The sequence below is a fragment of the Lygodium microphyllum genome, chromosome 14, assembly GCF_053477565.2.
Source record: "Lygodium microphyllum isolate KBCC chromosome 14, Lygodium_microphyllum_v1.1.10, whole genome shotgun sequence".
NCBI classification, from domain to species: domain Eukaryota; kingdom Viridiplantae; phylum Streptophyta; class Polypodiopsida; order Schizaeales; family Lygodiaceae; genus Lygodium; species Lygodium microphyllum.
The window spans coordinates 16317623-16335972 of NC_141148.1; the positions used below are offsets into that span (position 1 = coordinate 16317623).

At 39.4% G+C, this 18350-nt stretch overlaps 1 protein-coding gene across 3 annotated transcripts in view; it reads left to right on the forward strand.

Moving 5' to 3' along the window:
- Positions 1–17963, forward strand: part of LOC148025356 (adenylate kinase family protein) — a 174725-nt gene extending 156762 nt beyond the window's left edge. The window contains exons 17-18 of one of the 3 annotated variants that reach the window (XM_087692416.1): positions 16048–16077; positions 16895–17963. In XM_087692416.1, the coding sequence (XP_087548542.1) occupies positions 16048–16077; positions 16895–16913 (49 nt within the window). In that variant the 3' untranslated portion in view covers positions 16914–17963. The remainder of the gene's footprint in view (positions 1–16047; positions 16078–16894) is intronic. The other 2 variants (XM_087692415.1, XM_087692417.1) reach the window with 2 other exon arrangements.
- The last annotated feature ends 387 nt before the right edge of the window (positions 17964–18350 follow it).

An 18350-nucleotide genomic window follows, 5' to 3' on the forward strand; every position in this document is an offset into this window, starting at 1 on the left:
CACAATGAACCTTGGGAAGACCAAAACCATGGTTTTCAATACTTCAACGGCATGGGTGACTAGATCTATATTCCAGTTCACATTTGGGGGAGACATACCAGAGCATGTGAGGGAATATGTCTACTTGGAAGTCACCTTCTCTGGCCCACTTTTTTCGTTGAGAGGGGCATGAGAGGCACGTCTGGCACGTGGATACGCAGCACTAGGGGCACTCGAGAGTCAATGTGCTCACATATAGTTCCAGGAGCCCTACACCAAAATTTGGATGTTTGACACCCTAATCACACCTACATTACTATATGAACAGAGGTATGGGGTTGCAACTTGTACCACAGGCATCTTAGCCCACTCATTGATCAGTTTGGAGTAGAGAGGGATTATTATGATGGTTGGGATAGCATGGAAAGGCCATTGATCATGATGATAGCACGCATGATTAGGAGTAAGCCCTCCACCCCACATCCCATTGTCAGAGCAAAGCTAGGGTCAACATCTATAGTTACAGAGGCACTCCTCAAGGCAGTGACCTTTTGGCACAAACTATGGGAACTTCCATGCCATAGATACTCTAGATTGACACTAACCTCATCTAGACAACTAGCAGCATGAGGCAAGAAGAATTGTTGGTTTTCACAGATGGCTATTTGGATGAGCCTATATAGTTTGGATATTGACCGTCTTTCACCTTTGGATTATAGCCTTGATTGCCCTACACTTTCTCTCAGCCGATCAGAGCTGAATCAGGTGATTAGAGCCGATATCTTGAGGATTGAGATAGCAAGGACATGGATCCATCCACCACTCTCTCCCATAGTGTACGGGTTGCTATCAGACAGATTCACACCTCCTCACATAGGCTTCAAGCAGATGGACAAATACCCTAGCAGAGGATAGGACCTGCCAGCTTTGTGGTCGAGAGCTTGAAACGGAGGAGCACTACATATGCAGATGCACAGTATACTATGACATACAAGGACAATACCACTGCCTCTTTCGTGATGGATTTGGGCCCCTTCGTTGTGTCATGGAGTACGAGGACCAAAGATGCCTAGGTCTTTTCCTCTTGAAGCTCGAGAGGCGCCGAACTACACTACTGCAAGATTGGACGCCAGCTCATCTAGAAGGACAGACACAGAGAGCAATAATAGACTTCTACCAAGCCGACCCTACTGACACTACCAGCCTAGTAGAGACAGAACCACCCCGCCAAACACCTTACAGGCCATGCTGTGGAGTCACATTGGATAGAGTCATTTCCCTTTGTCAAGCATGACAACCCCGTCTACCAGGACCACGTCCAAGGAGGCCACACCACAGTCGGATTAGAGCCATTATCATGAGACACCGAAGACTCACCACCAGGCATATCAGTGAAGTAGCTAGGGACCGCATCATAGCTGAGATCATGTGCAGATCTTAAGAAGAGCTACAACCCATAGTCTCCACCACACTTTTGTACAGGGCTCTATCAGATCTGGTTCTCCTTTCCTTTCCTTTTCTTTTCTATCGATGTAACAACACTACACATGGTTCAACCCTAGTAAGTCCCATCGTATAGTTATTTTCAGTATATTTTCAATATTGTTTCATGGGCCATCCACTTATTTGTAATGTTATCTTTACCTTACTAATGAAATGACATTAGACATGGATGTACTCTTGATTTTGTCTCATAGGCCACATTGGCCTTATGTAGGCGTTAATATATCTTTCTTTCTTTCTCTCCCCCCTTTCATGAAAAAGTTTAAATTAATGTATGGAAATATTTACATCAGGCCTTTAGGCCAATGAGGCAACAACACACATGAAGGCAAAAAGCTATTAGAAGAACATCTACAAAAATAAAAAGTCCCTAAAAGGCTATCAAGCAGCTTTCCATAGGAACCAATGAGGGGTATCATCAAGAAGACACGATTGGGGCCGAGCGAACATTATCCATGTATGGAGCAGCTACCTCTCCAATTATAAGGCCAATTGAAATTTTAGAAGAAAACTACCATAAAAGCGAGTCTCGCACTCGTCCCACAAGGCCACCGATATTCAAGGACGAATCAAAGATAAAAGCATTGCAAGTTTGCCAAATGTGGCAAAGGCCAGTCCATCGCATGAATTGAAAGAGACAAGGATGGCGAGACTGTAGCCTAGCCATGGAAGGGTACTTGCCTAGAATCCAAGAACAGACTAACCTATCATTGAGGTCTAGGCTTTGGAGATGAAGTCCCACACTTATTTGGCAATAGGGCAAGAAATGAAAAGATGAGCATGTGTCTCATCACAAGTAGTACAAAATATATATCTACGTTTGGTATCTTTCAGACGTGCAGCATAGTGCTAGTGGCCAAATCCCCAATGAGAAACCTCCAAATTAAAACTTTCTCTTGATCCATCATGAACCGACCAAACTTTGTAAGCTTTCTCAGTGATCTCTCTCTCTCTCTCTCTCTCTCTTTTCGTAAATCTCTCTCTCTCTCTCTCTCTCTCTCTCTCTCTCTCTCTCTCTCTCTCATTCATTTGTAGATATACAATATACTATGATATCCAAGGCTATTATCATTGCATCTTTAAGAAGGGCTTTGGACCATTGAGACGGGTGATAAACTATGAGGACCCAGAGATGTTGGGTCTTTTCTTATTGGAGCTGCAACGGTGTAGAGTAGCATTGTCACGAGATCGTAGCCAATCCCAACCACATCCACCCCTCCAGAGAGTAGTTACAAACTTTTTTATTATATCTAACCCCCCGGCCACTACCACCTTAGACTCTGCATCTCCTACTACTGACAGGCGCCATCGAGGGACATCATCAGGTGGCATCATAGAAGATAGAGCTACAGCTTTATGCAAAGCATGATGCCCTAGGGTACCTACTTGACAATTTAGGCATGCTTATATGCGACACATTCATGCCACGATTGCTCGCTACAGACGAAGATTACTACGCTGACTCAGTTAGAGATAGCTGGCAGACTTTTGGTGGACTCCATAGACTGAGAGGGAGGTACTCTATACTCTTTCCTTATTTTTCATTTCTCATTTTAGTTTATCATGTAGATCTAGACATTTTTTAAAAAAAATTGTCTGATGAGAGATGATGATACGAGTTGTATTGGTTATGGTCTCATGGGCCATCCTAGCCTTCTAGAGACGTTAATAGAGCTTTCTTTCTTTCTCTCTCTCCAAGATTTGGCTGCATTGATATGAAAACCAAAGGCTTGCCCAAAAAGCTTCCATACATCCAATGCCTTGTGAAGGTCCTCTTGTTCTACTTTGAGAATCATGAACGTGTCATCTGCTAAGGACTAGCTCACACTTGATAAATTCATATTGATTAGGGTGCACAAGTCTAGGGAGGTGCTTGTGGAGGCTTTTAGCCATGGCTTTAGAGAAAAATTTATATATAGATTCCATCAAAGAAATTTGCCACCAATGTTTCAACATTGAGGGTGACGGCATTTTCAAAATCAGCTCAATGACTCCCACCTTCCATCAAGGAGGCATAATTCCATTCTCCTGAACCTATTGGCACGTGTCTACCAAGGGTTCACCAGACTAGCAACATAGGCTTCAAAAAACTCATTCAAATGCTAAAATTTCCATTGCTGTCCACTTTGAAAACATATCCTTCTTTTACAAAGCATGCAATGGAGATGCAACTGCAACAAAGCTGTGCACATACTTTCTATAAAAGGAACATAGATCCAAAAAGGTGTAAATCTTGTGCACATTCTTCAAAGGTGGCCATGAACATATTGCCTCAACCTTTACAGGATCCATACAAATGCCATTAACCAACACAATAAAGTGGATCTCATGCAAGGAAAACTCTCTTCTTGTCATTTATAACCAAGGTGTGCTTACCAACTTATTGAACACTATGTTCAAATGATTTCTACGCTCTGTCTCATTCTCTGAATAGACAATCATGTCATCAAAGAAAGTGTTCATAAATGCCCTATGTGGCTTGAAGATGCAATCCATCATCTGATTAAATGTGGCAAAAGCATTTGTAAGTCCAAAAGGCATAATAAGAAACTTGTACAATCCAAAAGATGTTCTAAATCTCTCTTAGACACATCCTCTTGTCTAATGTGAATCTGATGATATCCACTTTTCAAATCAATACAGCTAAATATGACTACCCCTACAATCTGTCTATAACATCATCAATTTGAGGGATCGGAACCAACCCTTTTCCAAACAACTCATTCATCTAACTCATCTCCTCCTCCTAGGTTGCACTTACCCTATAGGGTGGCTTGTTCGGAGGGCTACTTCTAGGGATATGATCTATGCTACGATCTTCCAACCTTTTAGATAGTGGCTACCTCAAAAGTGATTGAGGGAAGTAATCAACATATGTTTTCAGAAATGAAATGTGATCCTTCTCTAACTAAGACATCTCTGCGATATTTTTATTATCAACCTTATTCTTAGTGAAATTCGAGTATGCTAAAAAGTGATTTTCATTACTTAGAAATGGCAGTAGCCGATATAACAGGGACAGATTCCCCTTTTAACTTTACATCCAAAGTATGGGCCTTTCCCTTTTGTTGAATAGTGATCACTTTAGCATGTGAATCAATCACCGCATGCACACAATGGCACCAAGGCATACCAAGTAAGACATCACAACCCTCAAGCGGTGCAATGAAAAACTCTTCGTTGTCCACATATCCTTGAATGTGCAAACGAAGTTTCACAATGAGCGGTGTAATAGGCTTTGCATTGCCTTTGCATGCCATACCAACTTCTCCCATGAGTCCCATCTCATCCTCTCTTATGTCTAGACGAGCTATCATGTTTGTGGAGATAAAGTTGGCTCATGCCCCATAATCAAAGAAGATCAATGTATACTAATCTCTGATTTTGCCCCACACTCAACATAACTCAATACATCATCATTGGGCTCATAGTTGTCAAGTATGAAAAGTATGGTACGGTACGGTACGACAAAATACGGTACTAAATGGTACCTTAAGATTTTATAAGGTACAGTACGATATTAGTACGAAAAAAAAATTAACTTCATTATTTTGAACTATAGATGATAGAACAGATGTTTAAAGTCTAAATAGCAATGCTATTGGAGTATATAAGATGAATGCTTGAGGGTAACACGCCAAAACCTATATGGCATATGCCGCATGCGCAACATGCACTACAACTTAAGAGTATATACATAGGAGTGGATACATCGTACATGAATGATCATACAAATAAGAGGCATGTATGCTTGAGAGAGAAGGTTGAGAGAGAGAGAGAGAGAGAGAGAGAGAGAGAGAGAGAGAGAGAGAGATGAAATGACATGAGATGCTTTATTAACGTCTACAAGAGGCCAAAATGACCTGTGAGACCAACAATTACCAAACAAACCACCAAAGGTTTTGGTAAAAGATTTATGAATTTTGTTATGGTTTTGTTTGGCATTGCTAAGGCTAAAGTAGCTACCGATGGTACGTTCACTAATTCGTGTACTCTCAGAAGGTACATTAGGCCAAGCTATCCTCTGGCCTAGTTTTATTAGCAATGTGTACTAATGCTTTGGGTTGGGTGGTGCAAAATGAGCTGTGAACAAAGGTAAAATCAATAGGATTAAGCTGCTTGATGATTCTCAAATGGTGCTGAATTAATTTATTGATGACACTAACATATTGTGAAAAATGATGAGACATCAATTAGAAATGTATGGAACTGCTTGAATACCTTATGTATGGCCTTTGGCTCTAGGATAAATCATAACAAAACAAGTATGAGGAGTCTAATCAAGCTTCCATCCCCTTTCTTGGTTGATCGATCAAGGCTACAAAATCACCACCACCACAACAACAACAACAGTCAACAACCCAAACCACCACCACCAACAACCACCACCAAAAAAAGCTTGTTTTTTGTATGAATTCGTACGGTATGGTACGGTATGAACTGTATAGTACGAACCAGCTCGTACTACGCACGAGGGCAACTATGATTGGGCTGATCACTAATAACATCTAGCACCAATCCAACTAATGTTTTGGGCTTCTTTCCCTTGGGATCCCCTAGATTTATTTATTTTCCAGCTTGCTACCTATTGGAACACGGTCCTTAGCCATGTCACCCTCATGTTCACAAACAAAGCATTTATTTGCAGACCTTAATTCCCTACATTGTGTAGCACTTTTATAGGGTCTACTCTATTGTTTTTGCCTTTTTTCAGCCCTATTTTCAAATCTTCCCTTTATATCAATCTTTGAAAACTTTTTGTTTGCCTTTTCATCACTCTCTTGGAAGCCCAAATCTTTGCAAAGCATCAATTGTAGCAGTAGTCTCTATGAGCAAAGATATGCTAGACAGGGTGAATTTAATGCAAAAATCCTTGATTCCTTTAGGCAGCCCACATACATACTTTTCCACTTGCTCATAAAGAGGAACTAGATGATAAGAAGTTACTAGCAACAAGGCACCCCAAAACTTATTATATTATTCCAAGTTGTTGCATTGTGTTGCATCAAGCTTGTTCCAAGCTATCATAATGTCCACCTTAAATATACTAGTCAACCAATTCGATGCAAACATTTGCCTGAATTGTACCCATGTTAATGGTGTTATACCTTGCATTAAAAGTGTGAACCACCATTACAATGCATTCCCCTTCAAGAAAGTGGCTACCTTCCAAATCTTTGAGGATTTGGCAAAGTTTCCTCCTAATGCATCCTATGCACCACTAAAGGATTCAAACTTCACTTCTTTTCCACCCTCATTATAGTCTTTTGTTGCCCCTTTCGGAGTTAAGTTGTCGTACACTGGCTACTGAAAAAAGGGTACATTTGTTGTATTTGCATGATGACCAACACTAAAAGAAACATTTGCATGGCTAGTACTCATTTCTTGATCCCCATAAGCACTTGGGGGTGCAAATACATTACCAAACATGCCACTTTGTACCCCACGCATCATGCCAATGCTGCCATACATGGGATTATGCATATTACCTACTGTACCTAGATACAATGGGCCTTGCACACCATGCATTGGTTGTTGCATCTCCTTATAAGGAGTTGTGCTATACATTCCCGTATGCGGTTCCTGATCCACCATGGCATGAAAAATAGTGCCACCAACAAAGTATCTTGGCTGGCCCATCATTTCATGCATGCCGGGCCTGTCCAAATCCCATTGGATTGGCACTTTCATGATGGTCTTGCATTTGGGTATCCAATTCCACTGGTACCATTTGCTTTTGCTCATCCCGAACCTTGGACGCATCTTTAGGTTGCAATGGCTATTCTTTGAAAGCCTCTTGCTACCTAAAGGCCTTTGAAGATGACATCTTTTTCTTGCCCTTGCTATCCTTTTTGGGAGAATTCAAAAATCTCTCATACTAAAGATCTTTGGCCAATTGAACAAAGATGTCAACTATTGGCTTCAACCAAGCCTTGAACTCATCATCATATTCTTCACCTCCTTGCTAGTCATTAGCATCTTTTGGCCTTGAAGGACTTGCTTCTTGGTCAACAACCACATTTTCTCCTTGCTGTCCATGCTGTAAACCTGTTCCAAGATTAGGCATTGCATTTTCCCCTTCATTATGGGCATTTTCAAATTGAGATGCTTCATAACTACTTGATTCTATCTCATTGTAAGATGACTGACTTGCTATAAATGCTCAGTTGAACACAATTTTAGCACTAGAGCAAAACTTTTGACCTTCAATCAAGCGCCTCAAGCCCACCAAGTCAAGGGATTTGATGGTATCCCGACAATGGAACCATGAAACGAGACTTCCCTTTGAGAGAGGGTGGTAATGACCTGATGAATCAACAATTACAACAAGCATAAATTTCACATGAAATGAAATACACACTTTATCACACTTAATCTTAGACATGCGACATCCAATTGGCCACAAAACTTGGTGCCCTTGTAATATTTCATTTTGTATTGCAAATGGATGGAGTACAATTGAGATTCTTCAATCTCTTCCACTAATCCAAGTGCCTCTTGCTGTCATAAATGACCAGTAAGCCTTCAAATGAATTTTCGCCTTGATTTACTTGGGGATAAGCCTTCACTTATGCTCCTTGGGAAATAAATTAGCCCCAAATTCAATGTTGTTTGGTTGGCTTTTTGAATCCTACTAAATAAATTGGTTTTTGCTCTAAAAATTCGAGTATAAGGCCTTCAAATCAAGAGCGTACTTCCCAAGGTCATTGTCAAATCCTAATTTTTATTGTAAATTAGGGTTTACAACAAAGTTTCACCAAAATCCCTACCTCGAATAGATGGATTGCTATAAGACTGGGAGCAAAGCTAGAAAATGGCTAGAGAAAGAGAGAGAATGTTGTATAGAGAGAGAGAGAGAGAGAGAGAGAGAGAGAGAATTCAAAAATTTGTTGCAAGAATTTTGTAAAATTGAGTTGTTGACCTAGTTTTCTAGCCCCAAATAAACTCACAACAACAAAGGAAGCATTATAGGTTGTAATATTTATGAGAAAGTGCATCAATTGCAATCTTCAACTTCCTTGGGTCAAGAATATGCAGTCGCCTTTACCAAAATGGTCTCTAATGGCTGGAAAATAGCCCCATAAGCAAGCAGTAGCAATCCAACACCTCTTTTCAATAGCTACAAAATGCAAAAATAATATTTTCTTTTTCCTTCAATCCCAACTAAGCTTTCTTAAACTTACATGGGCAAGTTTTGCCAAGTGGGAGCCTTCTAAACTAAACTTCCAGAATTATCCAACTTATCAAATTAATTTTCAAAATATTAATTCTAAAAAATAATTTGACTATTATTTTAGTACCCTAAAAAATAATTCCACTAGCCAATAATTAAATTTTCTAGGCCAATTTGTTTCCCAAGTATCCTTGAGCAATTATTGACCCTTAGGCAATGAATTTAGTTTAAGTGAATTTTTGCAAATTTGGCCATAAAAGAGATCCGAAACACAAATAGTTGGTTTTAATTCATACAAAATGTCATTATTTATCATCCAAAATCTCTATAAGCTAAGGTTTTTAAAGGTGTTTTATTGCCCAAATTCATCTACATTATACTGTAAAGAGGAATGGTAAATCAAAACTTGACTTTGATATATATTTTTCTCGTAAAGCATGCATTTCATGTGTTATTTAACATCAGATAAGAACGTGTTTGCATAAGTATGTATGCGTATGTGCCTTGTGTATAAGTAGAGGCCTTATCCCATCTTCTACACAAGAAAAGCCTTGAATGAGATGGCTTAAACAAATGAACTATTCTTAGCTTTTGTGGATAAGCCCAAGGATCCACTTGCTCAACTCTATTGGCAAGTTTGCAAAATGAGTGAGATGCCATCCGATTGGAGGATTGTAGTGTTAGATTGTTACGAAAGGTTTCTTTCCGTCAGGCTTTGCAGGAAGACTCATCTCTATTATGGGATTATTATATAAAATCTTCTCCAAGAGCATTACTTACAAGCTTTGAAAGAATTTCTAGAGTTGATTCACCCAAGGCAAAATGGTGACAAGATATTATGCACAAATAATGTGAATATTCAATTGGGGATAGATGATGCCAAAGTATCTGGTCAAGAGATTGTTATGATTTAGATGGATGTTCAAAAAGCTTTTGATCATGTCAATTGATCCTCTCTTGGACAATTAATATATTCCATGGGTTTTATCCCTTAAATGTCTTATAGATACAATCAGTTATGATGGAGTGGCGCATATAGCTCTTAATGAGAAAGTAACTAAAGAGTGTTGGTCTCACTCGATCCCTTTGTTAAGGTTGCCGTCTTAATTCTTCGTTGTTTGCATTGGTGACTCAATCGATGCTATCCCAGTGGATGAGTTGGTGATTGATGGTGAAATTATAGGTCTAGCTATGTCCTATGGATCTAAGTTTTTGGGGTAGTCCCTTGTAGATGATTCATTCATGTTTCTCAAGGTTGAGAATCCAGTCTAGATAGAGCAATGGCCATTTGGAGATTGTTTGGTTTGGCCTTGGGGCCTCAAAATCAATGCATACAAGTCCATTCTTCTCAATTGTACAAAGGGAGATTATCATGCTTTGGGTCGGCATGGTGGATTTTTTCTTGGGGAGAGATCAATAGATACTTGAGATATCCCAATTTCCATTGGAGTGGTTGTGGCCCCTCGAACATTGCCAAATTGGATGTCTTTACACATTCATGACAAGTTTATATCTCTTGGCAATTTGTTGCCATACCAAAAAATTTGGGTGGTGCATGCTTGTTGGATGTCAAGATTCATATGAAAGCTTTGCAAATTTCCCTATTACAATCCTTGTGGGCAGCATCATGCTTGGGTAGACACTATTATAGCCTTCATCAAGGAAGTTGTCATCTCACATGGTAGCACTAGAATCCATACTCTTGGTGGCATATCCTGAATTTGACTCAAGAAATCGAAACGTCATAGTGTTTTCTTCTTTCACACTTGATTGCTTCTTGTGGCAAGGGATTTTTACTTCACTACTTAATGTCCCCCTAAGTCTAGAGAGAAAGCTATTCCATTGCAAGCTAAGGTTTCACACCCTTCTTGTTTGACTAGCTTGATAAGCACATGGAGAATGGTAAATTTAATAGGATGCCACAACTAGGTTTGAGGACTATATGGAATGTTGTCACTCGTGGTAAGTCTTGGGCGAACATTGCTATGGCTTTCATCAAGGAAGGTGGCATCTCACATTGTGGCACAAGAATCCATACCTCTTGGTAGCATATGCTAAATTTGTCTCCAGAAATCAAACACCATAATCCTTTCTTTCACACTTCATGTGGCAAGAGATCATTGACTTCACTACTTGGCATTCCTCTCACTTAGAAAGGAAGCTAACCCATTGCAAATTGAGGTGTCAATCACACCCAAGTTGCTTGACTAGTCTAAACAACACATGGAACATGGTAAGCTCAATAGGTGGCATGACTAGGTTTCACAACTATACAAGATGCTATCATCCATGGTTAGTCTCAGGTTTATTCTTTCCACCTTATTTTTCAATATTTTTGGGTTCCTCAAGGCTACATGCTAATTTGGACCAACTTGGAGGAATGGCTTTGGCTATGTGCCTTGTTTGCTTGCATTTTTGCCTTTATCCCTCTAGTTAGACTAGCCTTTCGTGCGCTACAATGATTTCCTAAAGCGATCATCCAATCAAGTTTATCATAAGATGGTTGAGGATAAGAGTTGGGTGAGTAAGAAAGCAAATAAAGTCTGGTCTTCAAGATACTAAAGCTAAGTGGCGTATCAGTTGCTTCAATTGTGAAGGTTTGAGCTTCCCTACTAGGAGAAGCTTTTATATGGAGACTTCTTATCAAGGGGCTCTCCCCATAGCCAACATGTTGTGATGTCACACAATGTAAAATGGTAGATGTGTCTTTTGTACCACATGTGATGGGACTCCTACTTATCTCTTCATTTCTTTCTCAATTGCTAGATAGGTCTAGGGTTTCATTTCCTAAGTTTGGAATTTAGTTATGCATAAGCTTGGGTTTTGGGCAAGATGTCGTCCACGGCCACTTTATAGCTAGAGCATACCCATTTCTTTCATATACTGCTTGGACTAGTCTTTGGCACATCTTTCATACATAGAATGCATTCATTTTTTATTCAACCTTAGGTGTCTATAGTCATGTGACCTATGTTCAAGAATTGTTCTAATGCCAAATTAGTTCTCTCATCTTTACTAATATAATCCTCAAAGAGGTGGTTATTAGTTCCATGGTCTTTGCTCGTGTGATCCTCAAAGAAGTGGCTACTTTGTGTAAGGAAATCATCCTTATCACCCTATTTTTTCTACTTTGTAATTCTCTTCTTTGATCATTGTAGCCCTATGTTTTTGTAGCATTTTGGCTTCTTGTGTTATTTTCTATCTGTCTTTGAGTCTACCTGGTTGCTCAAAAGGCCCTTCGTAAATATTTCTATTCATTAATTCAAAATTCAGAGAGAGAAAGAGTCTTGGGAATGAATGTTTTGTCCAAGAAGGTTTTTTAAATGGATCTCCACATGTATTGCTAACAAGTTTGTCTATTGGAAATCACAAGCATGGCCTTTCCATGTGTGTCCTAAAGTGGCTCAAACAATCATGGTGCCAATGATTCCATATTATTTGCTATTGCTCCCCAAAGTCCAGTTTGTGGGAAATCACTCAATCTATTCGCTTTATGCCTTGGAAAATGTATTCTATGCAATTTGTCATTTCTTAGATCTCTTGGAATCATATCTATATACCAAGAAAAATGGGTGGTGGAGCTATTTTAGATGTGGAGACTCACATGACTGCACTGTGGTGGGCTTTGTTTGAAGGTGTGTGTATTGATCAGTAGCCTTAGGTTTCTATCATGAGATTGTTTCTTGAGGACCAGAGCATTTTGCATGGGAATATCCAGATCCAAGCCTCATGGAAGCATGTTATTACTGTTGATTAGCCTATTCATCTCAAATCTTTCATGCTTCTGACTCACTTGGTCCATTCTTGGAAAGTGGTGCTTGCAAAGTCTTCTTGGCATCCAGATGCCGATTGCTTGTAGGCTAATTCTCTACAAGCTGAATTGCTGGCTGTTTCAAGGCTTGGGCTGATTATCATTGTGCTTCCGTTGCCCGCGCAACCCACTGTGATGTCCTTCCAATCAGTTCAAAGTTTTTTTCATGTTCCCAAAGGCTATCATCTCTTATGCGAAACCATTTCAGCGCCCTTGCATGCTTTGCAAGCATTTCCCTCCTTAAATCAAGATAGCCTCCAGCAAGATTAGAAAATCAAAAAGGTGATTGTTGTTAGACCGTGCATCTGTGAATCAGATATACCATTCGCTTATCAGAGATAAGGATTGGTTGACACTGAAGGGTAGTCAGACTTGGGGCATACACAAGGGAAAAGCTTGGTGAAAATTTGTGGTGATGGTGTGCTAGCTTAACAAAACCCCTTTCAAATGCAAAATGTTTATTTGGGGAATGTTGGTGGGTGGTCTTCCTCTTGCTTCTGCACTGTCATGACACAATATTTCCAATGGCTCTTGCTTCTTTTGTACTACCAATGAAGAGACCTCTCATCATCACTTTCTTTCTTGTCCGGTGGCAAGGAAGGTATGGTCCCTTCTGTCTTCTATTTGGCTCCGTTCAATTGGACCCACAATGCATCTGCAAGACTAGGTTTTTGGACAGCCATGATTGACAAACTTTGTGCAGCCACATGTGAAGGTTGAATTCCACTTTCTATATTTCTAGGGTTGTTGGCATATCTAGACCATCCAAAATGTGTTTAGTTTTTATTTTTCTTTTGGAGTACGCAATCACATTGCCCATTTGAGAGCGCTTCTTTATTGGCAATTTACCATCATTCAGTTTGCAAACACTCTTCCCAAGGATGATTTACTTTCTTGGCATATTGTAGTTACTTCAGTCTCATTGTCAATTGTATAGTTCACTTGTGACTCTTGTATTGCCAGTCATACATCTTGCTTGTATTTTGTTTTCTAGTAATTAATACAATTACCATTTATGGCCAAAAAATTAAAAGAGAGATATGGCTTTTTGGGCTTTGTTTGGATTAGCATTAGGATTGCATAAGATATGCAAAAATCGACTCTTATTAGTTGCAAGGAAAGAGATTTGACGGTCTTGGGATGGTAGGGTAGGATTGTTCGGAGAGGGATGATTAGTAGACATCTAGGCTATCCATTGGGGTGGATATGGTACCTAACAATTCATTGGACTACTTGATGTATAGTTGTAGAAGGTATAAATTTGTAGATTGGAAACTCGAGTCCGGCAATTGCATGCTGATTCCCAAGTGTGCTAAAGTGTTATGATTAGTATGATTTCCTTCGTCCTACCATTGTTACCTTGGGACTTAGAAATTTTTGGATGAATTGGTGCTACCAATTCAATTTATGCTCCGGAAGGAACAAGGAAATCATTTCAGGCAAGGCTCTTCAATTAGCTCTCTTACAAGACATGTTTGGAGCAGCACCCACCCACGTGTGTTTGGAGCGACACCCTTGGTTGGGTATTATGAAAGCTTTTATAGAGGAGGTGGGGATTAATCGTGGCAATATACATACGTAGGACTCTTGATGGCATGTTTTGAAATCTACTCAATGAATGAAATACCTATTATCACTCTTGATCTCTTCTTGGCAACACCTATTATCATTTGCTTATTGGGGCCCACTAGGGTCTACAGAATGCCAATTCCTTATAATGTGAGGTGTTGGCTATTTCTAGATTGTTGCATTAGCCAAATAAATCATTGTTCAGAAAGAAGCTGAATACATTGCATGATTACATCTATAGAGGGTAGGAGATCTTGGTATTCCTCACCAATAAAGACACTATTCTTTTCACCATTTGCAACAATGATTCTGCATGCTTAGAAATCACAAGCTGGTGTAGTCTATATTGGAGGAGGAAGTTGGACAGCATATTCCTCTTCTTGATTTTGAGGACTTTGATCCTTGGCAAGATTGGAGATTCACCTGCCCTTATGATTTCCAGCAGCTTTCAGCAAATGCAATATACAATACACAAATGGAAGAGATAATGTACCAAAAAGACTAAAAAGGAGTGATCATGTAGAGATGTCTATACAAAATGGCATGATAGACTGCTATAGTTATGGAGATTTAAAATCCCATATCAAGGCAGGGTTTTTTTCTTGAGCATGCTTATTGAAGGCCTCCCTACTGGTGCTATTGTGCACAATGCAAGATTACCGGTGGTTGAAACTAGCCTTCCTTCTCGGCAAGGGTGGTAAATAACCTGATTAAGTACTAATTACAGCAAGCATAAAATTCACACAAACTGAAAATGCAAATGTTACCACTTAATCTTGGATATTGGACACCCAATTGACCCAAAAACTAACGTCCCTAGTAGTATTTATTTAACTTATATTGCAAAAAGTTGAAGTACACTAATATCTAACTTGATCTTCTTCAATCCTCAACACATCTTACTATCCATAGCAACGGGACTTTAAACCAATTTTCCCCTTGGTTTGCTTGGGAATTTACCTTCAACTTGCTCCTTGGAAGACAAATTGTACCCAAAACTAAAGTTGCTTAGCTAGCCTCTTGAAATTCTCTATAGTCTTGAAATTTTGTTGCTAAATTTCAAGTACTAAGCCCCAATTTCTAAGCAATCTTCCCAAGGTCATTGGTAAACCCTAATTTTTGTTGTAAATTAGGGTTTAGCAACAAAAATTCTTAAATTACACCCACGTGAGACTAAATTTGATTGAGAGCTCTTAAGGAAAGCTGTGAATTGGGTAAGAGAATGGAGAGGAAGCTGGAGAGAGAAATTTTAGAGTTTCATTGCCAAAATTGTTTAACATTTAATGATGCCTTACTATGAATGGCGGATTGACTATAGCTCACCACCAATAAGAGCCCCACATGCCTCCAATGGCCTCCTAATTAGCTGGGGGGCAGCCCTTTGACAACCTCCAACGACCGGATTAATCACCAATGGTTGGAAAATTGCAATAGCAACTCTCTCCCTTCTCCTAACTTCCAAAATGTTGAAATGAGGCTCCAATAGCCTCTAATAGCCTTTCCCTCACTCGCATGGGCAAGTTTTGCCAAGTGAAGCCTTCCAATTGCATTTTTCAACAATTTCATCCTAATTAAATTAATTTTTAAAATATTAATTTTGAAAATTAAAGAAATTATTAAATATTGCTCAAAAAATCAAATGTACTAGCCAACGATTAAATTGCCTAGGCCAATCTTTCATCCAAGTATTCTTGAGCATTTATTAGCCCCTGAACTAGTATTAATGTTTTTATGTTCGACTTTGCCTCTAGAATTCATGTTCATATTGATCACATTATTGTTTTTTTTTTTTTTTGGTTTGGGGGGGGGGGGGGGGGGGGGGGGGGTTTGGGGGGGGGAGGGGGGTTGGGGGGGTATATATTTTTTGTATGCTGGCCAAACAGCCTCCTGTATGTCTGATTATTTCTTTATTCACCAACCTTTACATGTGCATGAGAGAGAGAGAGAGAGAGAGAGAGAGAGAGAGAGAGAGAGAGCGCTTTAACAAACACTCTTATCTGCTTTGGATCAGGGTCAAAGATGAGGAATGGAGTGGCATATGGTAATCAAATTTATTTTCGCAGTTCATGATTTTTATTGAGGAATATTTTGTTCTTAAAGCTGATATTCTGTTGAATGTAAATGCCAATGAATTTATTAATCATTGTTTCATTATGCTTCTATTGGGATCTGTATCATGTCAGCTGAGACCTAGACCTGCATGACCCAGCAAGCTGCCTATTATCCCAAATGCCTCAATGCCTCAAGTAGGCCCTGTTGGATGCCATGAATAATGGCCAGAACCTCTGCTTCGTCCCAGAAAGAATCACTAAGATTGATTATGCAGTCCTTGAAGTGGTAGTCTAGTGGTTAGGACTTGGGATCATGACAGGAGGTTGTGGGCTCAACTCACCCTTTCTTTTTTCTGTGTGGGGACACTCATTAGGCATAGCTATGGTCCTACAGTCTCCCTGTGATCTATGTGCCTCTTGATCATCCAGAACTGCAGTTGCTTCTCCAGTTCCTTGTCATGGTGCATTGGTTCCATGCCACCTAGGATTAAAGCACTTTGGGTCCAACATGGCGTTCATCTGCATGTGTGTGCATGTCTGACACAGGCATGGGTCCTAGGTGGTTTGGGGGGAAAAAAAAGGAGCGAGCTTTCCAAAGAAAAGCTCAAAACAACCATGAATTTCTTTTATGAACCTCACATACACCTTACCTTGATTCAATATTTCTTTTGAGAACTGTACAAGTCAATGTGGCAGAAAATCAAAACTTCAGTATGATTTCCACTCTTGTCCCATCTTCATTGAAGTATGATTTTTATGTGCCTAAAGGTGTTTAAATGGCACTGACAGTCGGGCATCCAATCGCAGGAAATTTTTGTTTGGCTAGATCTGTCTAAGATCATTTCAAAGGACGGCTCTGGTTTCAACATTGTCAGTTCTCAGGCCAGACTGATATGTAGTCTGAAAGCGAAGGAATGGCCTCTCTAATGCTGGAGGATCCTGAATGCTCCATTAGAAAAAGGTACAACATTATATGTCACAGCTCATCTTCCACTCAAAGGTCAGTTCTAAAGAGACCCGCCTTAAAAAGCAGTCTGCAATGAATTCATCAACAATGTCAATTCATGGGTAAGCGTTACATAAGTTGCTGAAGGCTTCCTGTTAGAAGGTATCACTGTACTGAAGGAAACTACCTTAAAAAAGGGTCTCTCTGATGAAGTAAAATTTGTATTTGTTTCAAATCAAGGTGCGTCCGAGTCTTATGTACAAGAGAGGGAAAGTACTTACAAGGAAGGCTTCAGCTTTAGGTGAATGCTTAACTTGTGAAGTGCAAGAATGACATGCATATGTGGAATTCTCCATCATTCAATTCAGTTGGGGCATACGTGTAGGGAAGGGGCCCTTGGCAGAGCACAATGGCCATTGGCCTTGCCTTAAGGCCTAGTTTATGTGGCATGATGCTGGTAGTGGATCTTATCTATCTGCTTTAGCTTGGAATACCCAGTTAACACAAGAGACCGAGGTTCATATGGTAAAATGAACCGCAAAAAGCTTCAAATTTTGAAGCAGTACTATTCACAAAAATTTTGCCACGAAAGTGGCAAATTCAAATGACATGGTCCAAATTAAAGTCCCTCCAAAAATATAAATTAGATTTTAGAAATGCCTCCAAAATTCGAATTAGGTTTTTATATTTGCTACAACGCGTTTTCCACGAGTGCTGGGAAACTCAACATGGGTGTCATCATTTCAACCTTTTTATTTGTATACTCCGGGTAACCTCTCCTAGTTTATCTACTTTCGCCGAAAAGATTCGCTCGACTTTTTGTACTGTGATCTTATCGTCTTCCGTGAGAAATTTTTCAACTCTTTGTCTCATGATGTCTACCTCTATCGTAGTACCTTTTATTTCATGTGCTGCCATGGGTTTTGATAAATCATTCTACCTCCATCACAAGGATCGCAAAAAATGTACGACAATATGCTCTAAAACGAAGACTTTACTCCAAGTTTGAACCGACATACTTGTATATATGCGCATATATATATATATATATATATATATATATATATATATATATATATGAGATGCAGTTTTGTTATGTTTTTGAACCTTTGAGAATTGATCGGTGGACATCATTAACGAGAAGTTCTAGCGTTACATTTGTTCAACCATTTGGGATGAAGCTAGCCATCAAGTAAACTTTTGACATGATTATCAACTATACAGAACAAATCATTTTAGTGTTTTTCAAGGATTTTTAAAAGCTTGACATAAGTTAATACTTTTGGCCTTTATTCTAAATGTTTGATTATGATTAAA